The following is a 23,952-nucleotide window of genomic DNA, read 5'->3' as shown; positions in this document are numbered from 1 at the left end:
CTGAGGCTCCTCACTAAGCCCCTAGTCTGCGCCCCGCCCCTTCCCTTTCAGCCAAGTAGCCCCTGGAGTCCCTCCTTCACTGCATGGCTCATGCTGCCTGTCTCCTGTCCGCCCTGTGAGCTCCTCTGAGCTGGGGACATGCATCTCAGGTCCTGGCACAAGACTGGGTGCAGGAGGCGTCCTCTCGGTCCAATCCCCACCCTGCCCTGGGCTGGCCCACAGAGAAGGAGCAAGGAAGCGCAGCGAGTTGAGAGACCCCCTCAGAGCCCCTAGTGGCCCGTCCTTCCCTTGGTCCCTCCGTTCAGCCCTCCTGTCACACTTCCTCACGAAAACAAACACCGCTGTCGCTTGATATCCGGCTGCTGCTCCTGGCAGCTAGATTAGCATTTGAAAGTTTCCCTTGCATTAATTTCAGACGGAACATAAATATGGGCTTGGGATCCCTCTTCCAGGAGGAGAAAACTGGAAACCCAGTGGACTCACGGGAGAGAAAACATGTGTGCTGGCCGAGGGGAGCCCGTGTTACTTTGGAGCTTTTGTGGGAACATCTGGTCCTCCCCCCTCCCTTCCACCCAGTCCCCCAACACTGCCTTGAAATTACCCTGTTAATTGGCGGGTTGTTCTTGCTGAGCACTCACACGCTTTCCCTCCGATCTGGTGAACCTTGGAAGGTACACGTGTTTCTGACAATTTCCTGCCCCCAAAACATGAACTCAGGATCCCTTTCAGCCACCACTACCTCAGAGTGGGTGTGCAGGAATGTGCGATGAGTGAGGACATCTCTTTGCCTTTCACCAGCTGTGTGACCTGGGCAAGACCCGTCCCCTCATTGGGCTCCAGTTCCCTCATAAACGGGGACCTCGAAGGCTGCTGTAAGGATGAAATAAAAGAATGTTGGAAAAGCCTCGTGTCTCCAGGAGGCTCATTAAGTAGGAGTTGTGTTCAGGTCATCGGGTGATGAAATCATAGAGGTGAGAGGACCTCTGGACCAAATGGGGAAACTGAGGAACAGCAGGCAAGGAAGCTGCGCAAGGTCACACAGTCAAGGGGTCATTGAGCCAGGCTTTCTGTCCTAACCCCAGGATAGGATTCTTCTCTCTGTCCCACCCTGCCTTTCCATGTCGAAGGGTAATTTGGGGCTGTCAGGCTATCACCAACCTTCATGCTCTGTTCATGGAGCCCCGTGCCCTGGCACAGGCCTGCTTGGGCTTGGAAGAAGAGGAACCCTTTTTTCTGCACTAAAACATGGTGGCGCTGTGCTCGCTCAGAGCAAGACACCTTTCCTGTTTGTATATGAGTGTCCTTTAAGTGGCACTGTGGCTTGCAGGTCAGGAGAGGCAACACCATACAAGCCCCACCATTCTCAAGACCTATGATCTTGCTCCTTGCATCTCTGTCTAAATCCCGCCCATCCTGGGGGTCCTCGCTACATGGGCCCTTCCTCCAGGAAACCATCCCTGACGTCCTCAGTGGATTAGTCTCTCCTCTACCAGGCCTCTTATTTCCATTTTAGGGTTTTCTTTCTCCTCTCCCCTCTTTGACCCTTTCTCTCCTGACCTCTGTCTCTGTCTCTTTGTACCTCATAGCCCTATCCCTCTCTTTCTTTGTTGCGGTGACTCTCCTTTTCTTTCTCTCCCTCCCATTGTCCCTGTGGCTTTTTGTATGTCTCATTTTCTGTGTCTGGGCGCCTCTCTCCTCCTTGCCACTGTCTTGCCCCTCTCTGTCTCCTGGTGTCCTGAGTTCCCTGTCTCCCTGTGATACCTCTCCCCTCTTCCTGCCTCTCTGTGTGTCTCCCTGACTCTGTCTCTGTGCCTCTGTGTGCCCCATCCCCCACTGTCCTCCCTCTCTTCCCTCCTTTCCTCATCCACGTGGCCTCGGCAGATGAAGCGGAACGTGCCTTCCTGCAGAGAGCTGGCCAGAGCGCAGCTGTCAGTGCTGGAAGGAGCTGCTGAGCGGTGTCCAGGAGACCATGGGAGCCTGGGCAAGCCACACAGGCTAAACCCCAACACTGGGGGCCCCTTTGGAAACTTTCCACACCTTCCTGCAGGTTCCAGGATGGGTGTGGTGCCGGTTTCAGGATTTCTGATCTTGGAGGCAAGCCTAGGCCCTGTCTGCCAGCCCCTGGGGACAATATGCACTGGGCCCTGACTCAGAGGCAGGTCTAAGAGCCAAGCTCTTGGGATTGGTGGAATGCGCATGAGCAATGCCAAAGGGCTGGTCAGGGCTCCAAGGGGCGGAATCATGAGCTCAGGTCTCGGGGGGTTGGATGAGATCATGGAAAGGATATGGAGTAGCAGGTTTTGTCACTCATTCATTCAACGATCATGAAGCCACCACTGAAAGCCAGACCTGGCTCAGCCCTGGGTCAGAGATGAATCAGTCGTATTTCCTGACCTTGGGAAGCTCACAGTGTCCCGTCAAGCAGCTTGTTGGGAACATACACTGACAGAGGCTGCTCCGGGGTATGGGGAGGTCATTCTAGCCTCAGTGAGGAGGATGATTTCAACAGAAGGTGATGATGACCTGGGCCAGAGTCAAGCGTGGTTAGGAGGTAAAATCAGGGGGATTCTGATGGTTGAATGAATGGACGAGGATGAGGAGGGAGAAAAGAGTCAGGGCCCATCTGACCTGGAAAGCAGAGCGCAGTTGAGACACATCCTAGGAGGGGAGGCTGAGTTGCATGTTGTAGGCACTGGGGGATGTTAGATGCAGATGTCCAATAGGCCATCAGACAAACGGATCCGGGCTCAGGCTGCAGTTCCAGAGGCATCAGCATTGTGTGGTAACTGAAGCCATAGGGTGGTTGATTTGCCCATAGACTGTGAGGAGAGTGAGAAGAAAGAGGACCGTGGACAGGATTCCCAGGGGTCCCCACATCTCTTAGGCAGGAGAAAGAGGGCCCTACCAAGAAGGATGGACAGGGACAAGGACAGGAGGATAAACCAGGACAGGACAGTGTCATGTGGCCCCATGATATCAACAGAGGGTGGCAGGGCTGAGGGTGACAGGAACATGGGCTCAGGAGTGAACAGCTTGCATGGTGCAGTCCCAGGACACGGCGTACATGGGAAGGTTGCCTCCTGGAGCTGTTTAGGGTGCAGCTTCGTGCAGGGGAGAGACAGGAGGGACACTCTCCTGCCTGTCCTGGTGAAAGTGAGTGTGGCTTAGAGGAGGGATGGCAACTTGAAATCATCTTTCCTGATTGCTTCCAACTTCTCAAAGTATCTAATGTCTTCCCATTTAGGGACCCATTTAGGGTCTTAAGCTGCACAATGAGGGCCTGAACCACTGAGGTGGAGGGAGTGGACAGGGCACCGACCAGACACAGAAACATTGCCAGGGAATGCTCAGGATCCGGCCAAGGCCTGGCCCCTCCAAACCCCCACTTCGCCAGCCCCAGGAATGCTCCTTTTGGAGCAGCCACGATGCTTTCAGAAAATAGTCACTGCTGCTCCTGTGCAGCCCAAGGCCAGCTGTTGTCCCTGGCGGCTCTTGAAATCCTCTGGGCGGACCACTGTTGGGCCTAGAAGCCCTCATCTTTAAGCAGGTCTCCATGGAGGCAGGAAAAGAATTGGCTTTGCTGCCAGGACTGGGTTCCAAGAGCTGCTGGCAAGGAGTTTCTGCATCCTGTGCACTGGAGGCTGCCACGCCCAGTCCTTCTTCCAGCCCAGTCATGCTCGGGAGCAAGCAAGAAGGGGGATGACTCTATGGCCTCAGCCAGGGGCCTGCTTAGCCCATCATCAGGAATGCATGCTGGGCTTTTCCAAAGGACATTCACTCCTCTTGCTTCATTAGAGCTTTATAGCTGCCCGAGTTGTGGGCCGAAGGGAGGCATGCCTATGTGACACATGAGAAAACAGTCTAGGGCAGAGAAGCCACTTGCTCAGGATTACACAGCCTTGTCAGAAACCTGGGTCTTCTGTCTTCAACAGCACTGGGTCAGGGCAGGAGCCTGGGAGAGTCTGTCATACCTGCATTTTCTGTGTGTCTTCTGCAGCTGGCTTCCCAGAAGTACCTCACTTACCTCCTAGTCTTTGTACATGCTGTTCCCCCTACCTGGAACATCTTCCCCTTGGTGTCACCCCACTCCCATCCTCACCTAGCTAGCAATGCCTCCTTCAGGAAGTCTGCCCTGATTCCAGGTTGGACTAGATGCTTCCTGTGTGCTTCCTTCAGCATGGTTTTGGTGCCTGGGTCAGAAAAGCCTGATTCTCAAGCCTGTGGGTGCCTGGAACAGGCCCCTACCTGTTCACCACTGTCCAGCACTAGGTATACACTCACTCTGTGCTTATCAGATAGATAGGTGGAGAAAGGGAGGGAAAGGGGAGGGAGGGAGAACACATTTTCATAAAGGTCTCTGCAATCAAACAAGCCTTCCCCCACGGAATCTGAGAGCTAGGAGAGCCTATAGGTATCATGCAGCCCACTCCCTCGTACGCAGAGAGAAACGGGGCATTCCAGCATCATGGGTTTGCCCCAGGTCTCACAGTGAAGGTGGTGGGTCCAGGAGACCGAAACCCATCTCCCATTCTCAGCCCAGCGATCTTATGCAGTGATCCAGAGGTGGGTTTCAGGGACTGTGCTAGGCTGGCAGGAGAGACTGCTGGGTGGAGGACTTGCAGGGGAGTGGCGAAACCAGCCATGGGGCAGAGGGCTGGCCGGGGAAGGGCAAGGAGCTTCACCCTCTGCCCCAGGCACCATGCGTCCCCAGCCTGGCTTCTTCTGTGCGGAAGCCTCTCCACTCCCCCACAGCCTATCTACTCTGTGTGCTCAGACCTCCCTGGGGCTGTCAACAGGCTGACCTTCCGCTTCCCACCTGTCACCACCCGTCACAGGCAATTACAGTTACCGGGCAGGGATTTCCCCAGGTTCTGGGATGAATGGTGAGCAGGAGGGAGCTGCCCGTGGGAGTGGGCCACGAGGCAGGTCCATGGGTGGGGAGCACACCAGAGGCCACCGCCACTCTGCCCACCCTGACTGGGTGGGGAGACTGAGGCCCAGGGAGGAGGAGAGGCTCGACAGGGTGCTGACTCCCATCTATGGTCTCCACAGTCACTTGGCCTCCCGAGGATCCTTTCTAACCTTCCTAACTGGGAGCCTTTGCTGTGCTCTCAGACCTCAGTCCTGCATCCCGCCGAAGAGGGGTCATTTCTGCTCTTACCTGGGGCTGCGCGTCACAGGATTTATACCTATATTCTCAGTGTCCCCTGCAGAGCAATCGCATCATAAATGTACCCCCCACTCATGGACGCTGAAGGCTGACCCTACCTGGACAGCCAGGGGCTGGGGTCAGCTTCATGGTATGAGGCACAGCAAGGCCACAGAAAACACTGAGCCTTCACTACGTGCCAGCTGCTGTTCCTGTGGTCCGCACAGCCACTATGGGGGTCACTACTGCAATCATTTCCACTTTATAGAGTGAGGAACTGAGGCACAGGAACGTACAAGGAGTGAGAGCGAAGCCAGGATTTGGACCCAGGCAGGGTGATGCCAGGACATCTTCTCCACTTACCGTTCTGCCCCTCAGGGAGTCTGGGGCCTCCGCACTGGGGTCGGTCACTGGCCTGAGGCTGTCCCCAGCTGCTGGGGTCCTGGCGTATGGCTGAGCCCACTCTGTCTCTTGTGTTCCAGGTCACTTTCTGGGAAACAACACAGTCATTGATGTCCTTCGGCAGGCAGGGCTGGAGGTGGAGCACACGCCCGCAGGGCAGACCATCCACAGGTGAGCAGCTGGGATATCTGAGGGGTGGGACTGGCCAGCCTGCTGCTCCCGGTTCACCAGCTGCACCTGACCACCCACGGGCCACGTGGCTGGGCTGCATCTTGCCTTCCCGTTCAGGTCTGTGAAGAAGCCTCTGGTGAGATGGGACCCCGTGGGGACCAGCCTTGACCTGGCACCCAACAGAGAGAAGCTGGTCTGCAGATGGGGAGACTGGGAAGGAGGCTGAAGCACAGCCCTGGCAGGCAGCACAGGTGGTGGTGGGCCTGGCAGTGGGAGTGGACATGGGAGGAGACTTAAGTTTTGAGAGATGTTCAGGATGTGGAGAGTGGTGTTCGAGTGGAGTGGAAGGCCTCCGTAAGACTCCTGCGTGGCTGCCTAGAGGATTCAGGGGATGCTGGAGCCCTGAACTGAGGTGGGGCCATGGTCAGGATGAGCAATGGCCTAGCCTCTTTCCGGTGTCCCAGCCCCACCCACATCTAGTCCTCACCTTCCTCTGACCACACTTTCCCCACTGCTGCCACTTGGTCATGTCCACCTGCCTCGACTCTCCTGCTAGAGCACCCCATTCCACTCAGAGAGCCATATAATGGCCACCCTCCCTTCCTGTGGGCGTTCCCCCAACTCTGGAGCTGCCCAAAGGCAGGGGTCAGCTGGGTCCACGTGTGTCCCACAGTGCCAGCACCGGGCCTGGGACAGCGGAGGTCTGCATTCTGGGCAGCTCCAGGGGTCAGTCAGGATCCTCAGACTCAGGGGTCTCAAGCAGCCCTTGCTCCATCCAACCCTTACGGAAGAACCTTCCTCACCAGCCCACAAGGGCGCCCATTGTGTGATTTGAGCCCCTGTCCCTGATGTTACAAGACCCAGAGTCTAAAAGAAGCTTGAATAATCATAGTTCATATTTGTTAATATCTCACGTGTACCAGGCTCTACATACTTTTAACTCATTGCATCCTCATGACAATCATGTGTGGTAGGAACTACGAGCATCCTCATCGTAAAACTGAGAAACCTGAGGCCCAGAGAGGCAAAGTCACCTGCGGAAGGATGCACAGCTGGTATGCATGGCAGTCTAGGGCCTGCCTAAGCTCCTCACCACTCCCTGTGCCCTTCTGGGGGTCAGGCTGGGCCCAAGGGTGGGAGTGCTCAGAAACGGCTGAGACCTGCTCTGCACTCTGCAGAGAGGAGGCCTGTGCTACCCAGGGCATTGAGCCTCTGGTCTCCTGCTCGGGGTCATTGTGCCTCCAGCCTCCATGGCACTTCTAGAGGAACTTACAAACTTTCTCACTCTGGACTCCTTCCTCTTCTCATCTTCTGAACCAACCCAACAAGACTGCTCTTCCAGAACATTTAGTCCAATACAAATCAGATGCTACTAGGCCTGGGCAGGCATGTGTTTGAGGGGTAAGGGACAAGATAGCCCTGGGGACAAAGCATTCCTCAAGCTCTCCACAAAGCGCACGGACCTTCACCTTGAAGCTCATTGTATCTGTCCAGGTCAGGGAAGGGGCGGGGGTGGGAGGGGAGGCAGGCTGGAGACGCAGCCTCGGCTCCTATTAATCTAGAGTCCAGGCATTGGAGGAGGGTCCCCTCACATCTCCCCCATTCCTAGACCCTGCTCCACAGGCTCTCAGCCTGAGTCTCCAAGTGCAGGCTGAAATCCTGTGGGCGGGTGAAGGGCTGGGGATGCCGAGGAGGCCCCAACAATAAAAGACATCATCGGCCACAGGTGCTTCCTGGATCCATCGTTTTGTCTGCCTGTTTTGAATTATCTCCCCAGCATCTGCGGCATCTCCTGGACCCTGGGAATCTGGCGTTGCTGTGGGGGTGGGGGTTGATAGGCTGAGCTGATGGCCTTCTCTCCTTCAAGGAGAGAGAGGCCCCTCACCCATCAAGCATGTGGGAGTGGGGTAGGAGGACAGGCTGCTGGCTGCCTTGGGTGCCACCTCTCCTTTGCAGTTCCTAAAACTGTGGCCAGCCTTCTCCCAGGGATGGATGACCCCAAAAGGAATTCCATTTGGGCCTCAGAGAGGAGAGGTTAAAAGGGAGAAGAGCAGAGAATGCTCCCAGTCTAAGGGGTGTCTGGGTGCACCTCTGTATGGAATGTGAATTATACACACACACACATACACTCTCCCCACCCCCACCCCAATGGACACTTTAATGCCTGTTACTAGGCAGGCTTCTTATGTGCCAGACACCTCGTCCATCCTCATGAAGGAAGTGGCATTGCTGCTCCCGTTTTACAGCTGCCTGCTGCTTGAGACAAGTGTGTCCCCTGCCCTTAGTCACACGGCCTGTGAGTCAGAGAGCCAGGATGTGACCCATGTCTAACGACCTCCAACACTGCCTAACACTGTCCTGCCTCCCCAAAAAGGTGCCCAGTGAATGTGTGTTAAATGCACGAATGGGTAGTTGGCTGAAGGACAGCAGCAACAATGTTGATATTTAACTCAAAATATGAATCACTAACATGGTTCAGTGGCTCACTCTTTGCCAGGCACTGTTCTAAGTGCTTTTCCTGTGTCAAGCTACCTAATCCTGATGATTCCCTTCTGAGACAGAGGCTGTCATATCCCCATTTTCCAGAGCAGGAGACTGAGGCACAGCAAAGTGGGGTAACTCAGCCAAAGTCCCTCAGCCAGAGCTGGTTGAATGAACGAGACCCAGAGCCAGAGGCCCGCCCATGGCTCACCCCATCACCTCCTATTAGTCTGAGCTCTCACATGTCACCTGCAGCAGCGCAGCGACCAGATCACTTTCCCTGCCCAGCACCCCAGCCCCCTCGCTGTCTGCTTCACTCCCCAGCAGTCATCCCATCTGACATCCTGTATGTCTTACTCCCCATTTTCTGCTTCACATTGTGAGCTCTGAGAGGACAGGACTTTGTTTGGGTGACTGCTTCTACCCAGTTGCTAGAAAAGTGCCTGGTGCAAGGTAGATGCTCAATATTTATTGAATCAATAAATGAAAGAAGCCAAAGCTCTGTCTCTCAGCACCAGACAACGGTTTCCATGGGTTGTCCTCACCAGGCCCAGCAGGGGTGCCCTGGAATCTTCTCTTGCCACGGCTTTCTCCACTGTACCCCTTGTCACTCATGAATGACACACCGCAACATGTTGCCCTTTCCAGCCCTGCTGCCAGGAGCCCGGCACCTTCCTCTGAGGCGACCTCGGTGAGCCCAGCCCCAGTGACCCCAGCAGCCGTTGTGCCTGCAGTGCCCTCAGTGACCCCGACCGCCCCACCCGAGGAGGAGGACCCAGCCCTGTCCCCACACCTCCTGCTCCCCAACAGCCTCAGCCAGCTGGAGGAGTTTGGACGGCAGAAGAAGTGGCACAAGAGGCAGAATAAACACCAGCGGCCACGGCAGTTCAACGACCTCTGGGTCCGCATCGAGGACAGGTGAGCTGGGGAGGGACAGGTCTGCTGGGAGCTGGGTGTCTCCCCCAGGCAGCCGCCCTCGGGACCCCCAGAGCTGGGCACACTCCTGCATCTGCAAGCCCTGCTCTGAGGAATCATAGCAGGTGAGTGCCCCAGCAGACACCTCAGGGTGGCTTGTTCTGTTCATCTTTCAGGGTTCATAGAGCACACGTGCATCTGACCTTTTGCTTTTATTCTCAAAATGAGAGCAAGTATAATTTTCTCCTTTTCAAAATGAGGGACTAGAAGCTTCCTTCAAGTGCAGTGGACAAAAGTTGGCTTTGCCCTTAATTTCCTGGGATGCACCTGCTGTCAAAGCAGGCTCTGTTTGAGCCAGGAGAAAATGGAACAGGCTGGTTATATCAAAAGGCTGTGAGCTCCCTGTGCCTGGAAGCTCCGAATGGCTGACACCCTGGCAGAGAGACTGCAGAGGGGATCCCCCTGTGCAAGAGAGAGATGACAGAGGACACCCGGTGCCCCAATGCTGCGGGCTCAGTCTCAGCAGGGGATGGGGAATTCGTGATAAACCTTGTTGAAAATGAGCAGGTGCAGAAATCACCCTAATGTATTGATACTTCCCTGTCCTCTGCCTGTGTGCCCCTCCTCCCACCCTGCACCACCCCTCAGCCTGCCTGTCACCAAAGCTCCTGCTGTAACCAGGATGCTATCCTCCAACCTCTGCCCACAGGCTCAGTACAGAGCAGTCTCCCTAAATTCTGCTTTGGGGTGAGAATCTTCATATTTAGTGAGCAGCATCACTGGAGCCCCCAGGATGTCCCAGGGAGAGACTGTCAGTGAAGGGCAGAGACCTTCTCACTGTGGGAGCCCAGCCTGGACTTTGTGCCCAGCAGTGGGCCCAGGAGACTCGGAGTCTCCATCTGGACCCTACAGATCACCATCCAGGATTTCTTCAGCATCCTCAGAAAAAATCACCCTGGGCAGTTGTTGAACAAGTTTCCAGGCCCCACCACAGACCTCCTGAGGCAGCACCTGCAGGGGCCTGGGTTGCCATGTGTTGAATGCACACTGGAGATTCTTCTGAGCAGCTTTAGAAAATGAAGGGAGACCCAGCTCTGCATTTATAGATGTTGAACCAAGGCCTGGGGCCAGGGGGAGGGGGGGCGATGCTTGTCCAGGGTCACACAGAAATCAGGAGCTGCTGCCTGCACTATCCAGGCATGATCCTTCTACAGCCAGGTCTCTGAGTCATCGACAAAAGAGTGACATAGTCCAGTCCACTCTCTTAAAGTGCAGGGTGTACATGATCTGAAAGAGACTTCCAGCAAATACGAGTCAAGTCCATTGCTCCTTTGGCTGTGTGCTGGCTGACAGCGCAAGACTTGGGTTTCTGGGTAATGTACTTCTGCTGAACCCTTGCCAGCCCAGCCTGCCCCAGGCAGAGGCACTCCTGCAGCAGCACTGGCTGCAACATGTTCGGCTCACATGCCCAGCATGGGCCGTCCTCTTCAAACCTGGAGCAAGGGCACAGAGTCACTGAGCCTCTTCCTTCAGCCCTAGGGAGGGCCACAGGCTGCCAGGAGGCGGTGGCAGCCCATAAAGTGCTTCAGTCAAGCGGGTCACTCAGTCCTGATCAACCTACCTGGTGACCAGGCGACCTGGCCAGGGATGGGTCCAGCCCCCAGGGTGACAGGAGGCTGGGCTGTCAGCTCCAGCAATAGACCCCCAGCACCTAACCATGTCTGAAAGGTAAATTTGGGCAAATGACTGCAAAACAGTTTCCTTTTCACAACACGTAGCTCTGAAATACAGAGCCTGGTTTCAGGAGAAGAAAACAGCTTTTCTTTGGCAAGAGGGAGTCTTTCTCAATCCCAATAGGTAAATTATGGTTGGATAACTTTCTCCCATCTGGTTGGGTTGGAGAAGGAAGTTTCCACCAACAGGCAGCCTATTTGTTGAAAGTCAGTCCCCGGTGCTTCTTACCTTCATAGGGAAGCAGACCCTGGGCTCCCTGAGAGGCCCAAGTGCAAGGCACAGCTTCTTTCGCTCCTGGGTCTCACTCCATCCTCTTCAGGTTCCCACGTTTCCAATTCTCCAAGACGGGACAGAGGAGAGCCTTCTGGGGAGACTCTTGGGCCCATTTGCAGCCCAGCTAACCAAACCATTTTTCTTGGAGCGTTAATTCCGTTCATGGAATTAACAGCAGACCCTCCATATCACCCTGCCCAGGCTCTGTAGCTTCAGCGTCATCGCAAGATGTCGATTCAACACGGGAGGAGACAGAAACCGTGTCACTCCCGAGTCGGACTGCACAACCATTCTCGGCGGTGCAGATAGACTCTTAAGAAGCTACACCATCGTCTCTCGAGACGGACGGCTGCCAAAGAATTCCGTTCAGAGTTTCCTTACTTCCCCGAAATCTCACTGAAACCATCTCCTCGCCTGCATCCCCTCCTCTGCATCCCCGCCCCAGCTCATCTTCCAGCTGGTATCCTGCCACAGGGTCCTAACAGGTCTTCAGATTCTTTGTAGCTCCCACCACCACCAGGTTAACTTCCTGCAGCTCTGCCCAGATGCAGTGCCTGTCACCTTCTTCCCTGCCTTACTCACTGCACCTCCTCCCAAGGGGTCCTGAGAGCCCTGTCCTTGCCAGGCTTTGGGCTCCCTCTCAGCAGGTCATGCCCAACCCTCCTCCCCACCTTTGTACCTGCCTCTCTCTGCTGGGGTGGATGCCAGTGGACACTGGTTGAGCTTTTTCTCTGTGCCAGACACTTACATCCACCATGTCCCCCAGTCCTATCAGGAGCCCTTATTTGACAAACAAGGAAACTGAGTCACAGCAAGGTCAGATAACTTGCCCAAGACCACACAGCAAGTCAGGTGTGAAGTCAGAACCCACACACAGGTCTGTCTCATGCGAAGGGTCACAGCTGTTTAACCACCACGCAAATGGCCCTGCTACTGTCGCCTGGCAAGCGTCTCCCCATCTTGCCCAGCTGAGGTCTCCCTTCCCCCACAGCTTCCGCTGCTCTCCCCTCTCCTGCTCTCCCGCAGCCACACGTGGGGGTCCTGTCCTGGCACAGTCACAGGGACAGCAGTCCCTCCCTTGTGTCTCTAGGTTGGGAGCCCCTGCGTTGGACTTCCGGGAGTCACTGCATGAGAGAAGGAAGGAGAGAGCCGGGGTGGGGGCTGCAAGCGCCTGGCAGGACACCACCTGGAGCAAGCTGGCCTCGCCTCGCCCCTCATTACCCGAGATGTAAACACACAGGAGGAAGTTTAGAGAAGCAACAGCCCGTGGCAGGATGATTTATGGGGGCCCATGGAAAGGGCTGAGCCTGTGTCCGCGGATGGCTGCACGTCTGACAGCCAGGAGGGGGCAGCAGGGCAGGGCACCACCCCCGTGAGGCTAGACCTGCGGTGACCCTCAGTTTCTCCTTTTGTGCAGTTAGGGCCTTGACTGGTCCTTGAAGGTCGTGCCAACTCTCTTGTTCTTGGAGTCCACAAGGGGGGTGTGTGTGTGTGTGTATGGTGGAGTGGAAGGTTGGGGTTGGATAAACAAGAGAATATAGTGCTGGGCCACCAGGGCTGGAAGGACGGTTATGATGGGACAGCTGCAGGGAAGAACTGGGCATGGCCTGAAGCCAGGCACAGAGGGGTCATCAGTGTGCAATGGATGCAGAGCCTTGTGGGGGCCACTATGCAGGGGCAGGGGGTGCAGGACACACATATACAAGGGATCATTGCCTTCTGGGCCTCAGTTTCCCCTGAAGTTTGAACTGAAGACCAGGGGACCCTTAGGGTTCCAGCCCCGAGGGTCCAGGGTGGGCTCTGCGGCAGGCTTCACACCCCTCCTGCCGGCCGGCCTTCCTGCCCTAAAGTTCTCCAGCTTCTGTTTCTCCTAGCACAGCCAGGTCCTCTCCCTGGTCCAGGGTGGTCAGCATCTCTGCAGGAGGCTAGGACCCCATCTGATTAGAGGTAGAAGATGTCCCCATAAGAAATGGAAAGCAGGATCCCTCAGTGAATGAAAGCACAGACGAAGTCAGGCGGAACGGGCTTCAAATCCCTGCCTCTTGTACTTGCTTTGAGGCTTAGGGGGTAGATGAGATGGCCCTTGTAGAGTGGTAGGCCACTGACGCTCAGTAACAGTTGTCCCCAGTGTTGGTAGACAGACTGAGCCTTTGACTCTCAGATGGTCTAAAATGCTCCCCCCCCCCCCCACACACACACAGCCGAAGCTGCTCACGGGCCCTAAATGAGTAAATAGGCACTGCAAAATATACCCCCTACCCCACTGAACAGGAGACATTGGCCACATACCGGACACCCAGCCCTCTGTTAAGTGCTGGTGGGGACCAGAGTAGGAAGTCTCAGGTCACAGCTGAGCAGTGACAACTCCCCATTATGTTGCAACTAAAAGAGCCCTGAAGCCACACTCCATCTGCCTGTGCCTGCAAAGGAATTTAGTCGGTGAGGGCTGGAGGTCAGGCCCTGGGGGTCAGAGGTGGTCCTGGAGGCTGAAGGGAGGGTGAAGGACTTTCCAATCATGCGGTCAAAGGCCTGGAGCCTACCCTGAATCTTAGATACCAGGACACTGAGCTTCAGGCAAACCCATCACTTTATTTTTTTAATTTTTTAGTTACAGTTGACATTTAATATTATTTTATATTAGTTCCAGGTGTATAGCATAGTGGTTAGACAATCATATAATGTACAAAGTGATCCCTTGATAATCCCAGTACCCACCTGGCACCATACATAGTCATTACAATATTACTGACTGTATCCCTAATGCTGTACTTCACATCCCTGTGACTATTCTGTAACTACCAATTTGTACTTCTTAAACCCTTCACCTTTTTTATCCAGCCCACCCATCTACCCATCTCCCATCTGGCGACCCTCAGTTTCTCCTTTTGTGCAGTTAGGGCCTTGACTGGTCTTTGAAGGCCATGCCAGCGCTCTTGTTCTCCGAGTCCACAGGGGTGTGTGTGGGTCTGTTCTCTGTACCTATGAGTCTGTTTCTGTTTTGTTTGTTTGTTTACTTTGTTCTTGAGATTCACATGTAAGTGAAATCATATGGTATTTGTCTTTCTCTGTCTGACTTATTTCACTTAGCATCGTACCATTTAGGTTCATCAATGCTGATGATTGTAAGACTTCATTCTGTTTATGGCCAGGGAATATTCCATTGTATATATGCACCACCTCTTCTCTGTCCACTTGCGCTGCTTCCATATCTTGTCTATTGTAAATAGCACTGCAATGAACATAAGGGTGCGCCTATCCTTTAGAACTAGCGTTTTCAATTTCTTTGAATGTTTACCCAGAATTAGAATTGCTAGGTCATACGGTAGTTCTATTTTTAATTTTTTGAGAAAACTCCATACTGTTCTCCATAGTGGCTACACCAGTCTGCATCCCTACCAACAGTGTATAAGAGTTCACTTTTCTCCACATCCTCGCCAGCACTTCTTGTTTGTAGATGTATTAATGATGGCCATTCTGACAGGTGTGAGATGATGTCTCCTTGTGGTTTTAATTTGCATCTCTCTGATAATTAGTGACATTGAGCACCTTTTCATATGTCTCTTGACCATCTATCTGTATGTCCTCTTTTTTTTAAGACTTTACTTATTTATTTTTAGAGAGAAAGGAAAGGAGAGAGAAAAAGAAGGAGAAAAACATCAATTTGTGGTTGCCTCTTTCATGCCCCCAACTGGGGACCTGGCCCACAACCCAGGCAGGTGCCCTGACTGGGAATCAAACCTTGACCCTTTGGTTCACAGGCTGGCACTCAATCCACTGAGCCACACCAGCCAGGGCTGGATGTCCTCTTTGGAAAAGTGGCTATTCAGATCCTCCCCACCTTTTTAAATTGGATTATTTTTTAGGGTTGTTTGTTTGTTTTTGGTATCAAGTTGTATGAGTTCCTTATAAATTTTGGATGTTACCCCTTACCAGATGTATCATGGGTGAATATTTTCTCCCATTCTGTGGGTTGTCTTTTCATTTTGTTGATGTTTTCATTTGCTATGAAAAACATTTTAGTTTGATGTAGTCCCATTTGTTTACTCTTTTGTTTCCCTTGCCCTAGGAGATATAACAGGAAAAAAAAAATACTAAGAGAAATGTCATAGAATTTACTGCCTATGTTTTCTTCTAGAAGTTTTATTGTCACTTTAGATCTCTGCCTGCACCTGGCGTACTTGACCCAGAGAAGCTGAGGCCCCGGCTGGAGCCACAGTGAGGTCTCACCTTAAGAACTGCACCCCCAGGCAGCAGGGCCACCTGCCCCCAGGCCCCGCTGTCCCAGGCTCCATCTCCCCTTTGTCTCCTCAGAGCTCGCTCAGCTGTCACCAAGGGCACAGCGCAGCAGCCCATTGTACTGGCAGGAAAGCCACAACTCCGAGACTCCCAGAACCTACCCTATATGGCTCTTGGAAGCCCTGTTGGGCCCAGATTGGCCCCCAGCTCCAGGAAGCCCTGCAGAGGGGCCTCAGGGGACAGACATGTGACACTGTCTCAAGCGCCAGCCCTGTTTTTCTGTGCTTTATGCTTTGTGCTCCTGCCTAAGATCTCACTTCTGGCTTCTGCTGCTAGAAAACATTTTAAAGTCCATGGGTCATTCCTGCTCCTTCATTGTACACATGGGGAAACTGAGGCCAAGAGGACAAGACTTGCCCAAAGTCACACAGCAAATAGGAACACAGGGCAGCTAGAATGGGGTCTGCCTCTGCCTCGGGCAGAGGGGTCCTTCCCCACTCAGGAGGCCCTGTCGGCTCAGAGCAGACTAGGCCCCTTGGTGCCAGCCGTCTGCAGAGCCTGGGAACACTCAGAGTGTTTGGTTTGGCTTTGAGGCCACTTTGCCATGAGACATTTTTCCCAGCATGGGTCGGGGTGGGGAGGGCTGTGGGGGGATCTGGACTGGGGAACTAAGCTTTGTAAGCTAGGGAGGTGGGACATTTGGAGGGGCTTTCTGCCCCCGCCTGCCGCCTCCCCGCCTTTGCCCTGGGACTTCTTCCAAGCAATAAACCCACTCAGGCTCCGAGGGGGGTGGTGGGGGTTGCATCTTTGGTTTTCCAAGTGTAAAAGCAAATGCTTTCGAGCGCCTTGTGAGACACAGTTTTCTGTAACTCCTACTTGCTCTTCTTTCTGATGGCCTATGGGGCTGGCTGCAGCCATCCTGGGCCCCCGCTCTGGGCACTGCATGTGGCACCCTGGGCTCTTCTGAGGCCAGACCTCCCAGCCTTCCTGCTGCTCAGGCTGAAAGGATGCAGCAGCAGCTGGGAGGAACTTTTATGGCCTTCTGTGTTGCACAGGGATGGGGGTCTTTTTATTAGAAAAGGACAGGAGGGAAGGGGCTGCGGTAGTGATGCTGCTGGGCGAGGGTTTTCAAGGTCTCAGCAGGAAGCAGCACGCTTCACCCCTGGGTTTTCCATCAAGCACTTGCTCATCCATACAGTGAGGTCGGCACCCAGGCCCAGTCAAGCTGGGGAGCCGGACTGCCCAGGACACATTTGGCTCGTAACCTCCTTCAGACTCAGTTTCCTCATCTTAGAAATGGGAAGAATAGCTGGCACATGCCTAGCATCAAGCACAGTGCCTGCCAGCATGTAAGAAGTGCTCCATGAATGGAGGGTGTATTAGTGGGAGAGACACATGAAAATGTGTTAATAATGATGATACAAATAGCCAACCCCATGGAGCACCATGTGCCTGGCATCATTCAAACCTTGTTTGCCCAAGTAGGTGCCTGTGACATAATGTGAGAATATACAAGTTTTTGTGGGAGTTTGGACTCTCCCAGATGGCACTAGGGGATGTAAGATGAAGAGGCCTGTAGGCAAGGGGACATCGAGTCAGCATTCAGAGGGGAGTCAGAGACTGGCCACAGGACATTAGTTGTGACTAGAGAGGGTTGGTGTGCACTGGGAGAGCCAGGAAAGGGGAGGTTGGCTGGGACCAGACCACAGCAGCTCTTCGGTGGCCTGAAGCGTAGGACGGGAGGCACAACAGGCCAGACTTTGTGGGTCATAAGGGACATTCAGAACCACCTGGTCTTCCCCATTCCCTCCCGTTCCAAACACATCCTATCCAGGAACAGGTTCCCTCTGTCCTCTGTGCATGACAAGAGTTTGCGCCCTCCTCTCCTGATGGTCCTCTGGGAATTTCTAAAGACAGAGGAGCACAGACTCCAGATTGAGAAGAATCTCATGCAAGGACTCAGCAGGATCCTGTGGTCAGAGAGAGCATGACCAGTAGCGGAGTAGAGAGGGAGGCACCAGGCAGGGAGTGAGGACTTTGCTTTGAGCAAGCATTGGACCCTACTCCCAGACCAGAGGTCCCGGCCCGTCCAGAGGCAGGACTGTGCTTGGTGAGCCCAGGCTCCCCCACCCCCCACCCCCAGGCTGAGGCTGAACCAAGCTGTGTCAGAGGCATCCAGCCACATGGTGCTGGAGCTGGACTGAGGCGCAAAGATGACAGATCTCATCCAAGTGATTACAGCTAACAGTCGGGACCTTATACCCAGCACATGCAAACTTGGGGTGGGGGTCTCCCAGAAGACCCTGGAACTGAGCAGTCCATCTGGGAGGGAGGGTAAGCCCTGGAAAAGCTGAGCAGTGTCCCATTTGGAGGAGGCTTCCCACAGTGCAGACACCAGAGAGGGGCAAGCTTCCAACCCACACAGCAGCTACTGTGTGCCCCCTGCCCTGTGTCCTGGAGCAAGTTCATTAACCCCTTTGTGTGCTGGTTTCTTCATAAGTAAAATGGGAAGAACAGCGGCACCTGCCTCATGGTGTTGTCATAAGGAGCAGAGGTTACTGCAGGCTGAGCTTCCCGCAGAGCTGGTGCAGGCCCTGCTCTGCAAGTTCTTCTCTGTCCCTCTGGGAGCCCCCTCAGCCATCTGCAAGCTTGACTTGCTGCCTTCACAGGTAACTGCAGAGTCACCTCTGCAGGGAGGACTTCCTGGCCCCGCACTGGATTCGGTCCCCTCTGTGTGCCCTCTGCCCCTCGGTTTCCCCTCCCCTCCTGCCCCTCTGGTGTGTGGGGCTTGTTGAATCCTCAGCCCTGGGCTTCACAGGACAAGTGTGCCCATCATTTCTAGGGCCCAGTCCTTTCCTCTATCCCGGAGCCTTCTCCCCCTATGGCCTTGGTTAAGTCTCTGTCATTGTCCCCTCCCTTCTCCAGTCCCTGTCCCCGTCTTTGCTCATAATTCCCTAGCTCTTTCTAGGACCTGAGCTGGTGACCTGATCCTACATCCTGCCAGGTCACCACCCTGCCCTTCACCTCCTGGTGGCACCAGGTGCTGGCCTTGGCCTGTCAATTCCTTCTGTGCTCGATCTCCTTTTCTTTCTGTCCCTCTGTCTTTCCCTCCCTCCCTCTTTCACATACACTTTCCTGAGCCAAGATCCTTCACCATGACCTCCAGCACTGGATCCTGTTTTTATAAGTTCATGAGGGACCGCACCTTTCACTGAAACTCCCTGTGGCTATGCTGATGCCAGGCGTCCTGCTCCATGGAGGTGCTGCCTCACTTCCTCTGTCACCCAGTCATTATGTAGCCTCTCTGCGCCTCATTTTCCTCATCTGGTGAAGGGGGTGAGCCACGGTGAAGGTTTATTTAGACAACTAGAGATGCTCTCAATAAATGGTAGCTGGGATAAGGGGATGGGGAGGGGTTGTGTGTTTTGTTTTTGGTTTATCTCAGACAGGGGAGGAGAGGGACGTAGAAGGGCCATGGCACCTGTGTGCATAGGTGTGAAGGCTGATGTCCCCACTGTGACCCCAGATGGCTCCCTCCATAACACCTGAATTTTTTCTGCCTGGGACCCAGTGCCTAGCCGCAAAGCTTGGCATAGGAGGGTGAGTGAGGCCTCAAGAGCTCAGCGGTCTCCTGTGTGGCTCTGGGCTGCTTCCTTTCCCCTCCTGAGCTCCTTGTTTTCTCCTCCATTCTATGAGGGGAGAAAAATAGATCCGATAAAGTGAGATCTCACCCCCAAGGGCACAGCCCAGCATGGAGCTACTGAGCGGTCACTCAGAGTTCATGTGTTTTCTCCTCTCAGCACCACGGCCTCGCCACCGCTGCTTCCCCTGCAGCCCACGCACAGCTCCGGGACCGCCAGGCCCCCTTCCCAGCTCTCCAACCAGCTCCAGCAGCAGGAAGCGCCCAGCTCCGCCAGCAGCACAGCAGCTGCCCGACTGCAGCTGGCCCTGGGCCTTCTCCCCGCCACTGTTGCCATCGCTGCCAGCATGGCAGCCTCCTGCCTGCTGCACTCCCTTGGGCCCTCCTGACCTCGACTGTCCCATGCAGAGAAGCCAGAGAAACCGCAAGAGGGTCTGTGGCCACACCCCGCCGCCCCAGCCACCACCTCCAGGGGCCTGACTCCTCACCGGCGGGCAGTCCAGACGGGATCCGTTAGAACACTAGAGCTTTATTGTACCCGAGTTACATCTTCTTTTTTGTAGAAGGATCTTAATTTCCCATAGTGCTATGGGGTTCTTTTGTAAAATATGTGTCCATATTAAAAAAGAAAAATGTATTTATTCCACTGATAAAACTATTTTTATGTGGCCTATGTTAATAACCCCTTAAGTAGCCCCTACACCACCAACCCAGGAGGTGAACCCAGGTTGTCAGGACATCTGGGACCTCAGCGGACCATGGGTTTGAGCTGGCTTCCCCCTGGATCAGCGGAAGCCTCCGGGGTCTGGGTTTGGCTTCTCCTGCCATGGGGACTTCTGAGGGAGGGGCAGGCAGACAGGCTTAGCTTTTGTGAAGCTGGATTTGGGAGTCAGAGATGTGAACGCTGACAGTCCTTCCCTCCCCTGGATGCATCCTAGGGCTGGGAAGATACTTTCGGAAAGAGAATGCTGCTATTTTGAAACCCCTGGGTGTCTGTGAACAGGCCTCCAGAGTTCTTGGTAAGTGTTTTTTCTAAAGCACAGGGGTGGAGGAGGGATGTTGGTGCTGAGGGAGGTGTTTTCCCAGCCCCGTGTGACTGGTGGTTAAACTGAGACCCAAAGAGAGGAAGGTGGTTGCCCAAGGTCACACAGCAAGTGGGAGACCCAAGATGTGAATCTAGGCTTCTCTGTTCTGACAGCATTAATCCAGCTCAGGTTACAGGAGATGTTACTAAAGTCATGGCCAAATGGAATGAGCTGGGTGGAAGGACAGGAGTGGGCACAGGAGGGCAGTGTAAGGACAGGGGCTCCAGGATTCACATGTGATAATCATAATAAGAGCCACCATTTGTCCAGAGCCTGCAGTGTAGCAGGCACTTTGCACACTCACTTTATCTCTGATCTTCACACCAGTTCTGTAAGATGCAATTATCCCCATGTCACAGATGAGGAAACTGAGTCCCCTAAAGAGGCAAAGGGACTTGCTCCAGGTCACCCAGCCAGGACATGCCCCAGATCAATGTGATTCTAAAGCGATGCTTGTCTCCTGTATCATTTTCTGCCATGTTCTCTCTAAACAGGGACGCTCCCAGGGAGGCGGGCCTCACCCCAGTGGGCCAGCACAAGCTTCTTACTCCAACATAAGACACTGTTTGGCCACCGTTGCTCATGCTGGTCACTCTCGCCAATGGGCTCTTGGTGTGTGCCATGTGTTCCGTGCCCAACTTATCCTGGAGCCACTGAGGGGCTTTTCTGCCAAATCAGAGGTTAGGGAGCAAGGGACAGCCGTGGGAAACCTGGGGAGGCAGGAAGGCCGCCAGAGAGACTGACCTAGCTCACCTCTCTCCAAGGTGGTGGCCGAGAAGGCGGAGGACCCCATGTGGCTGCCTGCCTTCCAGCCCTGAACCCTCCCTGGGCTAGCGGCTCATCAGTTAGAGGATCCTGGAACCCAAGAGCAGAAAGAAACCCTCATTTGACAGATAATAATACCTGTAAGAGTAATAATAAGGCCCAGGGGGAGCAGAATTTCCCCAAGGCTGCACAGCTGGATGTCTGCCGACTCCCAGACCAGTGCTCTCCAGCGTCACTGCACCATGGGTTTGTTTCCCCAGCAGGCCTGGTAGTGACTGATTAACCCACAACCGTCGTGCCCAGCGAGGCAGCTGTCTTCCTTCAGAGGTGGTAGAATTCAGGGCAGCTCATTGGATGGCCAGAGGTCTCACTGGCATCTTGGCAGGCAGCTGAATTCTTTTCTGCTCAGCCCCAGATGGACGTGTTTGAGCTTGAGACCTGGCAGGGGCCCTGAGCTCGACTTCAGAGGGTCCAGCCAGCCCCATGGGCACCATGCTGTAAACTGAACTTGACCCCAGCCAGGGTTTATCCTTGGCAGAAGCGTGACTTCCTACTTCTGAGAGGGAAGGGGCTGAGCTGACTTATACAGCAGGCTCAGAAGGCCTGGGGGACATCAAACACATCGTGCAGAGCGCTATTTGGATGAGATAAGTGTAAAAGAATTAGAAACACATAGGCCAGACTTCCCTCTGTTCGGGGCAGAGTGTGGCATGCAATGTATTGAGATGGAACTTGAGGTTAATTAAAGATGAAGCATTTGGGTAAACAGTCCAGGCACCTGACTGCATGCCCAGATCTGTGCCAGGCACAGGGCCAAAGTGATAAATGAATGCAGTGTGTGATTATCAAGCACACACAGTGCCAGTCTCTGTGTTGGGGCCGCATCTAGCCACCTCTCCTGACCTAGAGGAACTGTGCATCGAGATGGACAAGCAGCACAGCCCTGGATTCCTAGAAGGAACTTAGAGGTTATCCCGTGCCATCCCCTGACCATCCCCTGACCAGGCAGATTCTGCCCTAGTCTTCCCCAGGCTCCTCTTCTGGGCAGACTGCTGGATTCCAAACTCTCCCTGAAATAAGCACTCAAGTGTCTAAAGAAAGATGGATGAGCTAACTGATGAGGCGGACATGTGCCGACGGGACAGCCAGAGCCAACGTGGGTCAGGCATCTGCAGCCTAAGTTCACTGATCTCTGAGGACCACCCACTGGCCAGGGTTTGAAAAGAACTGACCTTGCTGCTTATGTCCCAGAAGACCTGAAGCACAGTTACAGGAACCTGAATGGCTGGGGCACATGAATTTTCTCATCCTGAGCTGGAGAGCCCCATTCCATCAACAGCCACTCACACACTTGGAAACAATCTTTCCATCACTGCTGACATGTGTTCCAGCACATTCTATGTGCTTAGCCTCCTGAAATGTCCCTGTTGTTCTCAGAGCATCATGTATACTTCTCAAGGCCTTCACATTTGACCCTGAGGCAAGCACAGAAGATGGATGGACTGAGACCCAATAGGTTAAGTGACCTGCCTAAGGTTAGGCAGCATCGTAGTGGTGGCCTTAGATCCCCTGCCTCTCAGGAAACCTGACTGAAAGACCAAGGAGCTTTCTGGGGCTGGTCAGCAGGGCCATGTCTCCTAGTCTTCCTCCAGGCTGTTCTGACATGCCAGCAGCCAGGTGAAGGCAGGTGAAAGGGTATGCTATGGCTAAAAGGAGCTGCAGAGGGCCACGGAGGGCCCCTCCATCTCTGAGATTCAAAAGATCTGGAATCTAGGAAGCAAGAAAACCTGTACTGACTAGCGAATTTGCCTTTGCTCTGAAAGGCTATTAGCAAATTTTCCTCGTGCTGAATGCTCTATCCTCTACTTCCTGCCTTCAACCAGACTTGGGCAAACCTAGAAGCTCAGGACTCTTCCCAGCTGCTCAGTCTACCGTCTGGTGCCATTGTCACAACAGATCCCAAGGAAAGTCGTCCACCAAAAGGAAAACTTATGAAAAACACCTTGAAGGACAAGAGAAGTTCTACCTGGCAACTGCGGCTTTGATGGTATCCTATGTGGCAGAGAACGGAATTGGAGCTGGTGATAGCATTTCAATGGCCATGGGATAAAAACAAAAGTCCTCAGCCCAGCATTCTAGACTCTGTGATCTGGCCTTCCTCACCTTGCCAGCCATACCTCTCATCTCTCCCACCTTGTCCCTGACCAGACTGAACTGCTTTTGTCATTTCTAGAATAGATAGGATGTTTCACACATGCTGCCTCCTAGGCCTGGAAACTCCCTTCTCTTACTGCTAACTGCTCATTTTTTGAGGATCAACTCAGAAAACACCTCCTCCAGGATGCCCCTTGTGATTCCTTTGTGCTCTCTTAGCATCTGAGACTGGCTAATTGCACATCTGCTCTCCACTTGGACTGTGAGCTCCTCGATGGCAAGAGTCATATGAACTCACCTTTATATCTTCATCTGACACAAAGATGGCACTTCATAGCTGTGTAGAAATGAAAGAAGAGAGAACGGAAGGAAGGAAGAAAAGAGGCAGACATTAGCCCTGCTGGTGGAACAGTTTCTACAGAGCCGAAGTTGCCTGAGGATGGACAGATGCCCCTACAGGTGGTGAGTTTCCTGTCAGGGGAGGTGTGTGAGCAGGGGCAGTAGGCCCACTGGTTAAAATATGGTAGAGAGTTGAAGTCTTGGCAAAGGACTGGGGTAGATGACATTGAGACTCCCTCCTGCCTCTGCAATGCTCGGGTTCTTTGAACATTGTTATTTTTTTTGAAAAATTCATCTCAGTGGCCAAAAAAATCACCCGGCTGGCTGTCTAAACCAATAAGGTTCAGGAAGGAGTCCAGCCTCACACCACAGTTCCATAGTTCTTCAGCATCCTAGCCAGGCCAGAAGTGAATTGGCAGACTTGCCAGCTGCCCTGGGATAGGGGGACTTCAGGGCTGTGGGGGAGAGTAGAAGTGGAACCCAGGGCCTTGGTCCCAGCCCAGAGCTCATTGCCTCCCTGTCCCCAACCCTGGGGGAAGAAACTGAGGGGTCATGAGAGCCAATGGAGCCTTACCTGGCCCTGGCCCAGGAGCTTCCCCTACACTTTC

At 53.9% G+C, this 23,952-nt stretch overlaps 1 protein-coding gene across 1 annotated transcript in view; it reads left to right on the top strand.

Moving 5' to 3' along the window:
* The window catches only part of TRABD2B (TraB domain containing 2B), a 210,239-nt gene extending 190,601 nt beyond the window's left edge, over nucleotides 1-19,638 (top strand). Inside the window, exons 5-7 of the mRNA XM_090271616.1 lie at nucleotides 5,632-5,722; nucleotides 8,852-9,121; nucleotides 19,162-19,638. Coding sequence (XP_090127742.1) covers nucleotides 5,632-5,722; nucleotides 8,852-9,121; nucleotides 19,162-19,390 — 590 coding nt within the window. The 3' untranslated portion in view covers nucleotides 19,391-19,638. The remainder of the gene's footprint in view (nucleotides 1-5,631; nucleotides 5,723-8,851; nucleotides 9,122-19,161) is intronic.
* Nucleotides 19,639-23,952: the final 4,314 nt, after the last annotated feature.

The sequence above is a fragment of the Furipterus horrens genome, unplaced genomic scaffold (genome assembly GCF_987537825.1).
Source record: "Furipterus horrens unplaced genomic scaffold, mFurHor1.1.pri manual_scaffold_3, whole genome shotgun sequence".
Classification (NCBI taxonomy): domain Eukaryota; kingdom Metazoa; phylum Chordata; class Mammalia; order Chiroptera; family Furipteridae; genus Furipterus; species Furipterus horrens.
The sequence above is the reverse complement of the archived record's forward strand: the minus strand, read 5'-3'. Positions and strand labels throughout refer to the sequence as shown.